The sequence below is a fragment of the Seriola lalandi genome, unplaced genomic scaffold (assembly GCF_002814215.2).
Source record: "Seriola lalandi dorsalis isolate HSWRI2012SDOR001 ecotype SW California unplaced genomic scaffold, Sedor1 jcf7180002054884, whole genome shotgun sequence".
Taxonomy (NCBI): Eukaryota; Metazoa; Chordata; class Actinopteri; order Carangiformes; family Carangidae; genus Seriola; species Seriola lalandi.
Window position 1 is genome coordinate 752,550 of NW_019525436.1, and position 16,347 is coordinate 768,896.

A 16,347-nucleotide genomic window follows, 5' to 3' on the forward strand; every position below is an offset into this window, starting at 1 on the left:
AAACGTCGGACAAAATTTCATTAAATATCCAAAGTGGTTCAAAGAGCTGCAGGTCCGTTCATCGGATCGCTTTCCCTCCGGGATGACGAGGGAGGTAGACCCCGGCTATCATCTTCGTACTCCGGCTGCTAGCTGCTAGCTGCTAGCTGCTCCCGGTCAGCCATGTACCCGTCTGCAGGTGTTTCGTGTTAACTGGTGCCTTTTTCACATTACATTACGTTACACGAGATGAATGAGTCCTTTGAATGCAAATTAACTTGCATACACGATTAGATATTACACATATTATTAAATAAGACCAGTTTTAAATGTGCAACATTTATGTTTACAGAATACTGTATGATTACAGTGGGGCACAATAAATGTTGTATGTCTACATACTGTGTTCTATGTTTTCTTTTTTAAATATATTTAGCAGTTTAGTTTTCCTCAGGGTCTATGTAACCTGTTCTGAAATTATTCTATTATATAATCTATGTATCGTGATACATATCGTTATCGCAAGAGGCTGCTGTGTATATCGTGATATGGATTTTTGGCCATATCGCCCATCCCTAGTAGTGAGTTGTCCTTCGGCTCATGGTTTCTTACATTAGACTGTCTAGACATTGTAATCCCAGATAGGGAGGGTTGCAGGTGCCATAAAGGAGGAAGGATGAGAGGCGAGTATGGGATACAGTTATCTATGGCTCATGTTCTCATCTTCTCATGAACTGCTTTAGAGTTTAATAAGAGATCAAACACAGGAGTGCCCTGACAAGACAGAAGGCTAGCACTATAATAGTGTATAGGTGGTACATTACACTGCCCTCTTCATGTGACAGAAAAATATTTAATATCCTCACCGGAGAATATAATATATAATTTTCTGCATTGATGTCTCTCTGATTACATCTCTGTCTGTTGTTTCTTGAGTAACTTAGCCTCGCTACATCTCCTACATTCCTGTTGCATCTAATGTTCAGTTTTGAAGGACCTGGGTAAGGAAATTTTGTATATTTCAAGCCCATTTGCTGCATATTAGCCACAGTCTCCAATCATTACTTTTGTGTAGAGTGCAAGGATGCTCTGAAGAGTTAGGCTTGAGTTTCATTCAGTCCCTGCTCATACAGTATATCTCAGTAGGCTTTTATATGAACTGTCTTTAATGTCTCTGCCTAATTAGTGAAACTTAATCCAGACATATTTCTTTCAGGGAGGATGTTGGTTTTTCTCAGGGAAATGAGGAGTGCTATCTGGATAGTGACAAACATTATTAAATAGATGAATCTAGTACAAATAGCTGTTTTGGGTCATTTCATGTTCTGATTGTGGAAAACTGTTATTTCTGTAAAAGCAATCAAGCCCCGGTTTTCTATGGTACTGTATGTGGCCTGACTGTGTGTGTCAGTATTAATTAAAACAAATATTATGTTTACATGGTATCTATGAAGATTCACATATTAATTTGAAATACTCATTCAGAGGTATACACATAATTTTAGACCCACATACAAATTTTTTTTTAATAAAAAAACTATATAGAACTATAGAAATAAAAATGACTTAACTGTATATACTCAGTAAGGACTCTGAGGAACACCATACTCATACTGGGTACGTTCTCCCTTTGCTCTCAAAACAGCCTCAGTTCTTCATGGCATTGATTTCATAAGATGTTGGAAACATTTATTTGAGATTCTGCTCCATAATGTTGACACCACATAGAAGATTTTCAGCTGCACATTCATGCTGCCAATCTCCCATTCTAGTACATCCCAAAGGTGTTCTGATAGATTCTGATCCAGTGACTGAGGAGGCCAGGTATACTGAAGTAGCAAGTTTGTTATTTGAAGAAAATGGGCAAAACATGCAATGAACCTGGTCTCTTTGGAGGGAAGAAACCTTTCACTTCCTCCTTAAGACATTCCTCTAAAACATATTTTACAGTAGGACGGTGAAGTCACGTTATAAGTACTGCATAGAGTGTTTGTGGTTGTTCTTATATGTCTTCGGTTCATCTCATCTCAGTGTAACAGAAAAATATATAAAGAAGAGGATGGGGTGAAGGCAGATGACTTCATGGTTTAGAGCTGTGTCCACCTGCCAGAGTTAACTGAAGAAATATCAGAAATATAGCGATTTTGCCTTCACATTAAAAGCTAAAAGCATAGAAGGCCTATTTGTCACGCATGGGGAAAAAAGCATGGTGCCATTAAATGCCACAACAAAATCAATACTTCCAGACAGAACAGTACAGTTTAAACATTTATGGATATGAATGCACTGCATCTGCAAAAGAAGCTGACAATTTTAATGTTATGTGTCTGCAGATTACTCCTGAAATTTATGTAATTCTAGCAGTTAATTGCCTACAAATAAATTCAGCTACAATCTCTGTTGAGAACAATGTGTCTCACCCCCTCCACAGTAAATGCACACCACACCATCATTTGGCTTTTTCTTTTCACATACAGCTGCAGAGAACAATCCCTCAAGAGTTTTATCCTTGTGATGTTTTGACCTATAATTAATGGAGACTAATGTTGAAATGCACCAGTGTTAAACCAGACACTATGATACAGTCTCTATAAGTAGTCACTCTATACCTCTCACTGTATGTGTGTGTTTGCTTGTCTGCGAGTTTGACCAGCATATGCCATCATGTACTTTGTTCCTATTTCGTTATGTAATTATGATTGAACACAGCTGCTTTAATGAATAGTATACTAAAGTCTTCTCACTTTTCCTTGTCTACAGTGAAGTTTGATGATTGCATGGGCAACAAAGCGGTGGTTTTCCAGAGCAGTAACCCCATCTTCAGCGTGCAGACAGATGGGTCCATCTTTGCCCAGGGAGAGGGAGCCAGCCTAGATGAACCAGTCCAGTTTAAACTGACAACAAGTGGTCCACACACACATGTCTGGGAGACTGTGGTCCAATTGTCACTGACTGACCTACCATCACCTCAACAAAATGAAAATGAGGTGAGTGATATACTTACTGAGCACGAGCACAGACACACAGATATCATGCTTCAAATTCCAATTATCATCCCAGAGTTTCTTCTTCCTATCATATTTTCTCCAGTGGTCTGGTGATAGTAACAGCCACGAATCAGGTCAAAACTCCTTGGGGTTTTAGAGAGAGAGAGAGAGAGAAGGAGAGCAGGAGAGAGAGAGAGCAGAAAGAAGTAGCAGTAACACATAGTTAAAAGTGATAGAATCACATTGCCACAGGGGGAGAATACGATTCCCCTCAGCCATAAGCTGTTATTGGAAAACATCCTGTGCCTTGGATACCCCAGGGGTCCTCGACTCTCCCTCATCTATGTAAAAGCTGTCAGTGGTCAGACGAGGACTCAGCAGCAAGAGTTCAACCTTCCCCATGACGACAGCACCATGCAAGGTTAGTTCTGATAGTCAATATCAGCACAAGTGTTAATCAGATTAGATAGTGACAACACATATGATTAGAGGACTGTGTTCATTAGCACAGTGCAATTTTCGACAGCTCATAAAGGATGTGGGCCTGTACATTCCTCACAAGATCAAATCTAGCTGAGACAGACGTATCAGTTATGAGACATAATGGCTGACAAGGATCCACTAAGTCCTGTTGGGTAAATTAGATTTTTTTGGTAGCAGTCAGCTGTCACTTCCTGGTCATAGAAACCCAATAGAATTTTGTTGCAGATTAAAACTGTGTTTGAAACTGAAAAAACTTTAAAACATTAACACTTAAAGCAATTAGAATCAATATATTTATGACAATGGATCAAATGGCTATTTGAAATGTGAAAAATGTGACTTGCAGTGACAAACCCACAAACCCCTACTCTGCGACCTTTATAGCTTTTTTGTGGCTCACGACTTAATGTTACGCTTAAGTCTCACCGCTCTCATGGTGTTATTTTTGGCTGCAGCAGCTTTAAAAATCCACTGTACATTACCTGGCTAGCACCAGCAGACAAAGTTTGCAGCCATTAGCTGAACATAGTGGAGCATTTAGCAGCTAAAGAGCCAGATATTTCCCTCAGGAGTTGGTGGAGACCAAAAGAGAGCAAAAAGAATATTGAATATTGGACTTAAATTTCACAGGGCGAAGCATGACTCCAGAAGCATGCTAATGTTGCTCTGTCCTGTGTGTCTGCTCGATCTGTAAATAATAACTGTGTGGTACCAATATTGCTGTATCAACGTTGTGTTTACAGCTTGTTTTGGCTGACCGCAAGTGGCTAAAAATGTTACTAGTTAGTGTATCTATAAATTTAATTTCAGTTTTTCCAAAAGTAAGTTATGGCAGAGAATTAAGAGGCAAATTCTGCAACTTAATAAAGCCTTAATTACCTTAATTTGCTTTACTTTGCTTTACCTACTCATGGTTCATGGTGATGGTTGCCTGCTTCCCACACTAGCCCAGAATGCTAAGCCAGTCACTGTTGCAGGTGAATGTGTGAAATGTAAATGGAGAGATCTTGACAGCCTTTTAGATGTCCTTTAGAAGCCATTTTGATCTTCCCTGCCATCAAGTGGTGAGACCTTAGTTGAGACCTGAGTTATTCAACTCACTGACTAACTGACTGAACTTCTGATTTAGGTGTAAGCAAAATATGAAAATAAAATGAATGCAAAACTTATCTGATGCTAATCCAGGTATGTTTGAATGATTGAAAGATTGACTTACTTAGAGTTAGTTGGTTGAGTATTTAGATTTTGAGACTTACGAGTATTTAAATCCAGAAAATAACTAGTTTTCAGCTGAATTTTCTTTGTGGTGTGCATGGCCAGAAAAGATGGCATAAACTTACAGAATCATAGAGACAAATAGAAATTTGCAGTGGGACATCAACCAACAAAGGATCTATTAGTGGGAGTGGGTATAACGGGGGTATGTTGTCTCTGAATAGCTTTGCCTTCATTCTCACACTTGTGTAATTCAGGTTGCTTCAAATGATTCACTGGTTAGTATGGTATGAACTTTGGTATTAAATTACAGTGTGTTATGGGTCAAATGACTGACTGTTCTACTAGTTTTTCCAGTGAGTCAACTAATATGGAGATCCTGAGGAGCCATAAAGAGACAGGCAAACAATGAGTGAGCTAGACAGGGTCAGAGGTCAGAAACACGCTACGCACTGGAACAAACATGTATGCAGTGAGAGCAGGAGCAGAGAGCAGGGCGCTGAAACAAAATGTGATGTTTCATTATGGAAATGGCGCTTTGTGGCGTGCTCTGTTGAATAATAACTTCCAGATGTCTGGGTAGCCAGGGGCTGGCTGATATCAAAGCGTGCAGGGTTTTGGGGAAGCAGTGGCATGGAGGGGAAGAACTGGGACCACCGCCAGCTGGCTAAGGCTGATGGCACCAGGGCTGGGGGGCCGCATCCATTTCACACTCAGTGACTCCTGTTCACATAGTGTTAGTGTGCTTAAGCGTGTGTGTCTGGTGTGTGTTCGAGAATGTTATTTGTCTTTTTGTGAGAGATTATGTCGGATCAAGTGTGAATTATGCTAATTTTGCGTAAAATTTTCATTTTTGTCTATGGTCTGTGTGTGGTTGTGTCTTTGTTTAGGGCATAAAGTGTCTTGTGTTTGGAGCATATCGGTTTAATCTGTGCAGGGTTGCTTGTCAAAAAGTGTGTGCCCTCTTTGTGTGGGATTATGGGAAATAAGACAATCTTTAAATCTCTGGAATCTGTGAACTTGTAAAAATTATAATATCTGACTCCGGTTAGCTTGTGCTCCTCATCCTCCATCTTTTATAATAATTTGAATAAGTGCGCAGACATCTCAGCTTAACCTGTTTTATAATCAATTTCATCACCTTCCTGTACTTTCCCTCTTTCTGTGTGAGTGTGAATAAGAAAGAGCGAATTGGAGCTGCAGGGTTTGATCAGACTTACACCATGGCTAGAGAAAAGCCCACTTAAGCCTTTTGCAGCAGTGATGGGCACAGCTCTTTCTCCATCTCTGTCTTTTTGTCTGTTTTTTTTTTCCCTTCATCCTTTTCTCTCTACATCTCTCCTCGGGGAACTCACTAGTACCTGTTAGCATGTGTAGATAAAAGGATCTGGAGCATGACTTATTTAGGCAGGGGGGGCACATCTGCTTCTGACAACCCTTCTCCTCACCCCCCTCACTGCATCCCAAACATGTCTCGCTCCACCTCTGCCTCCCCTCACCACACTGGTGGGATGTGGGGCAGCCATCCCCTGCAGTCAACCCCACTAAGCCTCCCTCTCTCTGAAGAAAAAGAATACATTTGTCCAGACCCTGCTCACATCTGTCTCCTCCCGCTCTGCTGACAAACCCTGTTTGCGCACACAGGCATGTTGCGCTTGGCAGAGGTTGGTCTCTTGAATATGGACCGAATGCAAAGGATCATGTGCATGTTTCAGTGACCTTGTCACATAGTACAATGAACATGCAGTATGGCAACATGTGTGTTGCTAGATAGTCTGTTGTACAGACTAGTAACACAGTACAAGAGGAGAACTGTAGAGTGATGGTGCTTTTTGGGCCTTGAGCATGAGAACAAGCTGCTCAGGCTCATAAGTTTTTCTCTGTTTCAGGGGTTATAGATCCCCAAGGAGTCAAAAGACAATGTGCTGCTTTCCCTCAACCAGTAACTGGAGAAAGCATGTTGTATTTTACCCTGGACATTGGCCCTTATTGATCATAATAATCTATAATACACATTTGATTAAATTTTACTAAAAGATTTCATTTCTCTGTTCTGTCTTTGAATGTTTTTTGCATTTTATGTAAAGTACTTTTCAGCTGCTTTTGATATGAAGTGTGTGCTAAATTTATTAACTGAAACTTTTCATATAGTTGACTGATTTATTCTTGTAATTGGAAACGGCCGTTGACAAAACAATTCAACCTCAAGTGCCATGTGTAGCTGTCTGCAAGGTTTTGATTGTATCACATGATCAGCAGAAGTTCAAATTTCCATTTTTCTGTGCACTTTTAGGCCCAGATCAGACAGAGCACTTGTTGCATGTTGCAAGAGGTGAGGTCCATGGCACTGCCTTTTTTGTTGAAGCCTACAATAAAAAAAAGAGCAGTGCTGTGTGTTTTTTTTATTGTTGCTAGGCAACCGACAAATCATCTGTCCTTAGCCTGACTGTGATTTGTTGAGAAGTGAACTAACAGATCACCACCTGTTGGTGCAGGAGCTTCACCCAGATGATGGTCAGTTCAAGGCTTATTTTAGGACGAGTCAGGTACAGTTTGACAATCTGCTGTTAATAATCGGGGCTAGCATCACAAAAATGACGACTCACTACACGGGGCCCATTGGTCCTGTTGAATGGCTGAGCATGAGCACCACAGGAATTGTGGGACAGCATTATCTCTTTTCCTTTCGTAAAGGAAGGTCCAGTGTTTCCTATGCTAAAGGAGATAAGATAGGAGGCATTGAAGCTCCTTTCTTCATCATTTAGAGAATTCGACCAGATCTCATCATGGCTGCTTAGATACTTCTGGGTCATTTAACTCAGTTAGGAACCTTCCTAAGTAAAAAAGACTTTTTGACTGCAGCCTCAGAATCAGGAGTTTGTTGAGTGGTGAGGAGAGTTTGTTGTGCAGCAAAATTGGCGACAAGAAGATGTTTCGGAATGGTAAGTGTAGTTATTTGTTTATGTTGTTTTTTAGCTTGCAACTGGCAGTGGCTGACACAGTGTTAGTGGTTGTGCTAATGAAAACTTTTCTCTCTCTTTATTTTGCCCGCCCCCCACCGTCCTCAGGATTGACGAGTTTGGTTCCTTAGGTATATGACGTATGAAACCCTGGCTGTCTGAATCCATTTTATGAGACTGTCATTGGTTCACTGCACTTCCAAGGTGGCGTTGACTGCATGGCGTTGACTGTACAGTATATTTCGCTCATGATATGTCTTGTATTATATAAAAAACACCATATGGATGTGTTAACAAGGTTAAAAACTTAATTTCGGAGTCTTTAAAAGGTGCTAAAATGTCATTGTTATGTTTACAGCTTCTTTCCACTGCTCTACTTGACAAACAAATTCTCTCCTACTATTGCACATACCTTTACCTGTGAGTGTAACCACTTCTCCTGATTTCTGGACTGGGTTAGGTACTGAAAGTGCCCGGGACTGCACAGTACATGATGTCTGAAATGTAGCACTTGGTTGATGAAACTGAACATGACACCTTCGCCCATACCCCTCCACACTCCACAACCCACACCCCAACCCACCCCCACACATTCACACACACACACAAGCACAAACGCATACATACTATATGCCAGGTTGCTTGACACATTTCCTTTAAACCAGCCTTAAAAGCTTTTCTCCTGGGCGTCCATCTAATGAAGTCAGCTTTGAAAGCATTGCTTCTGCTGGCAGATACAAGCCAACCCTCTGAGGGACCTTGACCAGGCAAGAACAAACAGCGAGATACAAAGAGAAAACACTTTTTATAGACCGCATTGTACAGAACCCTCAACTTTCAATATGTGCCAGAAGCCATTGCAATCTTCCAACACTGTAGCCTGGCCCTGTGTTGTATTTTATTTATATTCTCAAATGTCAACTGCTTGGGAGGAACTGTAAGGCTACATATCGCACAGAAGTAATGTAAAATGAAAAATTGGAAGAAGTATTAAAAACACTAGCCTCTTTATATGTAAATGTATGGTGATTGAACCTCTTTTTCTTATGCTTCCGAATTCACAAGCCCAGATTTTTCTTGTACTCTGACATCACCACCCACCCACCCGCTCACACACACACACATACACACACACACACACACACACACACACACACAAACACACAGACACATACGTATACATATACAGACATAGAGCATGCACATATATTCTCCACTCTCTGCTTGCACTGTTTTCTCTACTGTAATGAAAGTAAACATTTTTTCTGTATCATCTTTGGTGAGTGGTTTCCAATTTCAATTGTTTTATGTTTTTTTTTCCCCTCACACTATATCTTGCATTGTCGCTCATTCTCTTCTAAAGTGCACACTTAAATCAGGGCCTACTATATTCTTCAGTTTGAGTGCTACCCTCATTCAGCATTTGATTAAAAACTGCAGAAAAATGTAGTTTTTCATACCAAGGCCAACCCCTTACTCGTAGTCACATGCAACTGTAAATCAATTCTGGGTCCACGCATTGATTTAAGACCCACAACCAGTCACATAATCAAATACACAGGCTACACACTCCCTTGGCCAACAAACAAAGAAGTAATCATCATTTTGCTTAATTGCTAAATTTTTACTGGTAAAGATAAAAATAAAAATACATGAACAGCAGACACATTTTCTTTTTTATTGTCCCTGTTTGTTTTGGGGGTTTTTTTGTTCTTTTTTTTCTCTCATGGTTCATCATCTAATTAATTTATATCCACCCTTTTTAACTGTTACACACATTTTTACCTGCAGTGATGGAAGAAGTATTAAGAGCTTTTACTGAAGTTATAGTAGCAATACCACAATCTATATTACTCGATTGCAAGTAAAAGTTTAAATGCATGTGCATTTAAAATTAATGAGGCATTGCTGTGTAAGCACTATTTTAATTTTGTATCTTGTGTAGGTGGAGCTATTTTAACTGCTTCATTCTTCTGGGCCCTTCAGTCTGTGCAGTGCAACATATTTTATAACCTGGAAAAAATATTTAGTATATGAGATCTGCACTAGTAACTATAGTTCACAAATAAATGTGCTGGAATAAAAGTGACAGAGAACAATATTTCCTTCTGAAAGAATACAATTGAAATACTCAGGTACATAAAAGCCCCTCAAAATTGTACTTCAGCACATCACTTGAGTGAATGTACTTTGTTACATTCCACAACCTGCACGTACCCAACCGCTGTAGGTGACTGTTTCCACTGTTATTGATTCAAGTATGTATTAACAGCAGTAAATCTTCTGCCATATTGGTAAATATACAGAATATTATATGTTATATATGTTAATTATATACTGTTTTTATAAAACTCTCTAGGAAAACAACTTATTGTGTATCTCTTCTGCTTAGATTGGGAAAACTCACTGCTTTACTAGATCTCAGGAGAGTCTCATTCTGGCAGTTCTGAAGCTCACAACAGTGCCGTGTAAAAAGGCCTTTAAATGTTTTTGCTGCACTCTGAGGGAATGAACTGTAGCGAGGATTGTTGTTGGATCCTCTGCTTTCTTTGGCAGATTTTTAAATTTCAATTGGGTCCACATTGACCATTCCTGTACCTGCAACACTTAGATCGGTATGATGTGTTGATATGCAAGGTTGACAGGGCCTTAATTCAATATTGCTGTGTTGAAATTTTATTGATGGTTTGATGACTGGTTTGATTAACCCATGCCTGATTTTATTTGCATTTCATACATTTCAATGTTTATCTATATCTAAATCCTGTATAAATAAAGGTTGAATGAATAGATGAAAATATTTTCTGCATTCCTACCCCTGAGGCAGACATGACAAAGACATGAGCTGGGAAGGTGCTGGGGGCCTTGGGAGTGTTTGGTAGGTGAACTTCTGTGCTGCTGTTTTACCTGCTGGTGCACCATCAGCCTAACACAGCCCAGTGCATGAGGAATCACTGTTATTGAGACAAGCTGTCAGGATACACTGACGAGGAGGAGAGACAGAGAAAAACAATAACACTGGAAGAGGAGGGCAGGGGAGAGCACGGGGCAAGGGATAGCTCAGGGGAATGTGATTGAGACAGAGATTGCAACGGATGCATAGCTTCAGCAATGATGCTCGTGACTGAATGGCTGACATGTTTTTAATGGTTTGTAACCCTGATTTATGTCAGTAAACTTACCGTAGAACAACTCTCCAAAATGTCAATTTAATATAACCTTTAGATCACTACATACAGCATATCTACTGTACCCCATGGGTCATTAAACATGGTAGTTAAGAAGAAAGCCTTGACATGGTGGACCCGATGTAACCTTGACAGGGAAGTATAAATATGTGTGATGTACTGAAAATGTAGGAAGCCACATATGTGATTATCTGCACTCGGCTACTTTAACTAGCCTTGGGGTATGCAATTAAATCTCTCTCTTTTGTTTGTTTCTACCCACCCTGGAAGCATCTGTAATGAAGCAGATTCTCCATAGTTCACCTTCATGAGTTTTTCAGTATTTTCATGTGAGTACATTACGTTGGTCAGGTGCTGCAAATGCTTGATAGTTTCAGCATTTGATATAGTGCTCGTGACTCATGGATGAGTTAACGTTCATGAGGAGATTGACAATGGGCTCCTTTCAAATGCCTTATTCGAACATCTTTCAAAAAGACAGGTTTGTGGTGGTCATTTCTCTCTGCCTGCAGGGAGTGTGTGAGAGGAGTGTGTGATGGGAGAATACTGTATGATTGAAGTGCGTGTCTGTGATTCAGCTGTCACTGTCTACTGAAAGAGGCTGTAAATCGAACCTCAGACATGCTCTCTCTTAATAGGATTTTTATACCCGGTGTAAATGACACAGTCTGAGGTTTATGGTCTCTTTCATATATATGCACACATACATACATACATACAAAGAATTCACAGACTGTACACCGATGTGGTCACACTTTACAGCTCTGCCCTGCTCAGGTCAGATGCATGATGGCACAAATGAACGAGACAAGAACATCATTTAGCACATTGTATTTGTTGCTTATATGTCACACTGCAGACACACTGACAGGAGATTGTCTGCTTTTAAGAACTGAGGGAGTGCTCTACTTCTGCCATAAAGCATTTCTTCATTTCTGCTGTTTTGTTTCAAGAGTTTTATCAACCCAGTCTGAGTCACAGAATGATTTCTCTTACTAAAACACACACACACACACACGCACACACAAATGTGCGTGCGTGCACACACAAAAAGCTTAATCTTATTTCAAATGGTTTTGGAAATATTACAGTTAACTAGAGTTAGAATTTTATAGATTAATATAACAGAGGAGTTTTTTGATGGAAACTTGTAATTTGTATTTAGTCTATATTTACTCACTTTAATTAATTTCTTTATTACAATGTAGCTCCAACTTATATGGTAAAATTATAAAAGCATTGAGTATATAATTTAATTCAGGTCTCGGCCAATTATCATACATTTATGTAGCTTTTGGAAACCTCCTATTCTCTTGTTCAGTGTCATTGCACATACTAGGGTGGGTTTTTCTAACAGCATCACAAAGGCTCAACGTGGTTCTTCTGAAACTTTATTTAAAATATGTTCATACTTTATGTACGTTTATCATTTTGCTTTGATAATTGTTGTAAAGTACTCTATAGAATATGTAGAAGTTCACAGGTTTGAGCAAGATTAGAGCGAGGACATGTGTCGTCCTTGTTCTGGTTGCCAAGCTTTCTAATCACCAATTAGGCGCAGAAAGACAAACTGTAAGAACGAGTGAGTCAGTCAGTCAGCAAGTGAGTAATCGTGTGAGTGAAGAAATAACAGAGTGAATTTGTGTTTGAGTGGATCCATTAGTTCTTTCACATTCAAAATACAGGATGTGCATTGTGCTCTTTGTTTCCATAGTAACATCATGCATTCTCTTCATCTATAGCGATGACTGAAATACTGTAGGTTTCAGAAACAAATACATGCATGTGTATTGCACATGCATGTACCACAATGACAAGAGGACGAGACGGAGGAGCCGGACAGCTGCCGGACTCTCACTCCTCACTACAGTTATTGTTAGAACACATCTCCTTATATTCAGAGTGATACTTTCAGACAGCAGGGGGACGGTGCCACCAGTATTTGTATTTGCCGCTGCCACCTGAGCTGATGATAATAGAGGTTTTTACATTGGCCATTGCAACCATGGAAACTACACCATGGAAAATAATGCAGCAGCCAATTTTACTGATCTCTGAGATCCCTAAATTATGCACCTCTTCACCAGCAAAAAAGCAAACATATCAAACATGGTTTTAGTTTAAAAGTATGATTATTCAGTGTTGTATTATATTACATAAACCTCCTAACAGTTTCCTTATTTCAAGCTATGGCCCTCCGTATTTGGCTGCATGATGAGATTAGAGAATGTGGACTTTTATGGTTCAGGTTGTTAGTAGGATTATACATAGCCAGCACCTATAGCAGTGGAGCTGTGCTTTGCTGCCTGCCATTAAAAATACAGACCACTTGACATTGCCAGGTGACTTACATATTGCTAACCACTCAGTATCTGAGAACTTATTCAATAAAGATCTTAGATTTGTCAGTTTAAGCTGGAATGTTATTCTTTCCATCCTGTGAATTTCTACTTCCATCATATTACTACTGTTACAGCAAATTTAGCCTCCTAAATTGAACCTTTTGTTGTCTTAAAGGTCACAACGGAAGAGGGGAAAGTCGTCGAGAGAAAAGAGAGGACGGACGTGTTCCAAGCACCACCTCCTCTCATCATGTTCTCAGGGTCTGGCCTGAACAGCTCCAAGGGTCTACGGAGGCAGAAGAGGGACTGGGTGATCCCACCAATCAACGTGGCAGAGAATTCTCGAGGACCGTTCCCTCAGATGCTCGTCAGCGTAAGTGAAAGATTTGATGGGCTGCATCACTGATTTGTTCTAAATTTACAGCTGGGTTTTCTTGAGGGCTCTTCATGGCTAACACTGATTGGGGGATGTGTGATGGACGGTGATAAAGAACAGAAATAAATTAGCATAACTGGTTTGTTCTCCACATCCTTGCAGATGATTATGTTGTGTTATCCTCATGTAATTATAGCCACAAAATCTTAAGGTATTTAAACAGCCCTGATTGGACCTGAGAAGTTTTCCCTTCAGACAGAGACCAGGCTTCAAAACAGCTAAGCAGCTAAACTCTTCCACAGTGTGAGGTCTGTTGGGTTCACAGTGAAGCAAATGATTATTTCTGCTCTTTTATGCATCCTTTCCTTCCTTTATCAGGCCATTTCAGAAAGGTTGCCCGAAGTTCAATTCTATTTTTATAGCCGCTTTATAACAATACAATTTGTCACAGAATCTTTACTGAAGCTATAACTCTGGGCCTCTTGTGAAATATAAGGAGAAAGTATGAAAAACTACAGGTCTCAGGCTCAAAAAGAGCAGGACAGTGGTTCATTCCCTTGTGGCCCAGTAAAGAAACGTTGGTTTAAAACTCAGAGGTCACAACATGACAAATGACCTGACTATAGCCTCCTCCTGCATGTGTGAACTAGGAATTTACAAGTAGTAACACCTCATCTGTTGTTGCCTAATCATCATTCAATAAATCTGTTCTCATGTAGTATTTAGCATCATTTAGATCGGAAAGTGGCAACAGCAACTGACTCTCATCGTGGCAAATTTCATTTCTGCAAAACTGCTAATTTTTATAAGTACAGAATATAAACACAACATGGTGAAGGTTAGAGGTCGGAGGCAAAAAAAACAACAAAAAAAACATGAATAAATAAACGTCTGTGTGAATGTGCTGTTGTGCAAAGGCTAGAGCTGCACAGTGATTAAAATTCAGGGTTTCTGTCATAACAGACTGTGCACTTTGTCTCTCTCATAGCAAAGCTCCAGACTCAAAGCTTGTGGTTCGCGCTGTAATTCATCAAAAAACATCATTCCAGGAGACCGCTGCTTCATTCCCTGCTACCACTTCCCTTCTCTCTTTATCTGGAATATCTAGCCATCAGCTTTTCCTCGCTGTTTACAAAACTCTCACAGTTTATCTCTTTTGGGTCTTAAATTGTGCAAAAGAAGCATTTTTTTTTCCTCTTTTGTTTCTATTCTTTGTTTTTCAACAGGGTTTCATCCAATCCCCAGGGAAAAGCCTGGGGAGCTGCTTGAAGGAAACTTTTTTCATTTTCCTTTTTTTTTTTTTGTGAAACAAAAACATCAAGTCAAAGCGAGGAGAGTTTGTAAGTTTTTGTTTTGGAGTTGGAGTGTGTCTACAGCTGGAGTGTGTCCCATCAGCCTGGCACAGTGTGGCATTCTCTTCTAAACCCTCTGAGCCCCTCAGAAGTGCTACACCCAGCCGTAAACTGGCCAGACAGTTTTGCTGTTTTTATGAGCTGGTCAGAACCATAGAGAGACAGAGGGGATAGGGTGGGGTGGGGAGAGAAGGTATCAAAGGAACATTTGGAAGTATAGTGTGCAGCCAAACGCAGTCCTATTTGTGCAGTAAATAGGTCCGTCAGGGGCTGGTGGATTGCTGAGTGGAGCGTTCAGAGCAGAGGAGAAGTGATGCGTGTTGATGCCTCTGTTGGGCTCTCAGGTTCCCGTCTTTCTCTTTTAATGATGACTGGAGGGCAGGCAGGGCCATACCAAGAACTAAAGATTTTAACAAGGAGACAGCTCTTGGGGGGGGGGGGCATACTTGTGTGTTTAGCCCACTTCTATAACCTCTTTGGTCTTGTATGGAGATTGAAGCTTGTTCTGCATCTGTTTCAGTTCCCTCAGTTCAAATTTTACTCAAAAAATCCAAGCAAAGATGAACATTTTTTATTTTAATAGCAACATGAAGACAGAAGATTACGTTTTTCATCTCTGACATTTAACATGTTCATCGCAATTTTAATTCTGCGATTTGCAGGTTGCAAAACAGAGCTTACAGTGTTTCTGTCTCTCATGTCTTCTCCTACCTTTCTCCAACTGTGCCGTTGTTCAGTGCTCTGTGTGCTGTGGCTGTGTGATGCCTCCCCTAATGGCCTGTGAAGTCAGTCCCTTTCCTAATGGGCTGTTCTGTCATCCAGCGCAGCAATGAGTGACATGCAGGCAGCAGCCTTCCCCGCCATCCCACCGCTTTTCTCCCTGCCCTGACCAAGTTGCCATCAGTTGGACAGGCGGGGTGACAGCAGCCCTCACCTGCATCTCCGCAGGTCTGCAGCACTGTCACTTTGATCAGGCCAGCACAGGATCGGGCAGGTGTCAGGACAAAGGCCCTACTGACTGGCCTCTGAACTCGTAGCGTGACATTGCTCGAGGGAAACGCTGACTGCTCCGGTACAGTCTTGGCAGAACTGTACGCCCGTCACTCTTTAAAGCTAAGACATTGTCAAAGCTCAGTGAGATGTTATTGACTGCTTTTTATTAATAGCAGCGCGGAAATAATTGCTTCAGCACTTGACTTTTTCACTGTACATCAACGTGAAGTGTGCACGGTGCAACTCTCAGGCTTCATATGAGGCCTTTTTAACTTGTAGTGTAACAGAGTTGTACTGAATGTCTGGTGTTAGCAACACTGATTTCAGCACTACAAATGGGAATGAGTAGTGCATAACTTTTGACAGAGTGAAAATGAAAATGCAAGTCTCAGAAAAAAAAAAAAAGGAAGGAAACAGAAGACTGTTATACAGCAAACAAAGGGAGGAAAAGATCCAGAAAGACTAAAACAAA

The 16,347-nt window shown here is 40.5% G+C and overlaps 1 protein-coding gene across 1 annotated transcript in view; it reads left to right on the forward strand.

Annotated features, from left to right (window-relative positions):
- Window positions 1-16,347, forward strand: part of LOC111671528 (cadherin-4-like) — a 230,713-nt gene that overhangs the window by 153,299 nt on the left and 61,067 nt on the right. The window contains exons 4-5 of the mRNA XM_023428637.2: window positions 2,740-2,966; window positions 13,330-13,527. Coding sequence (XP_023284405.1) covers window positions 2,740-2,966; window positions 13,330-13,527 — 425 coding nt within the window. The remainder of the gene's footprint in view (window positions 1-2,739; window positions 2,967-13,329; window positions 13,528-16,347) is intronic.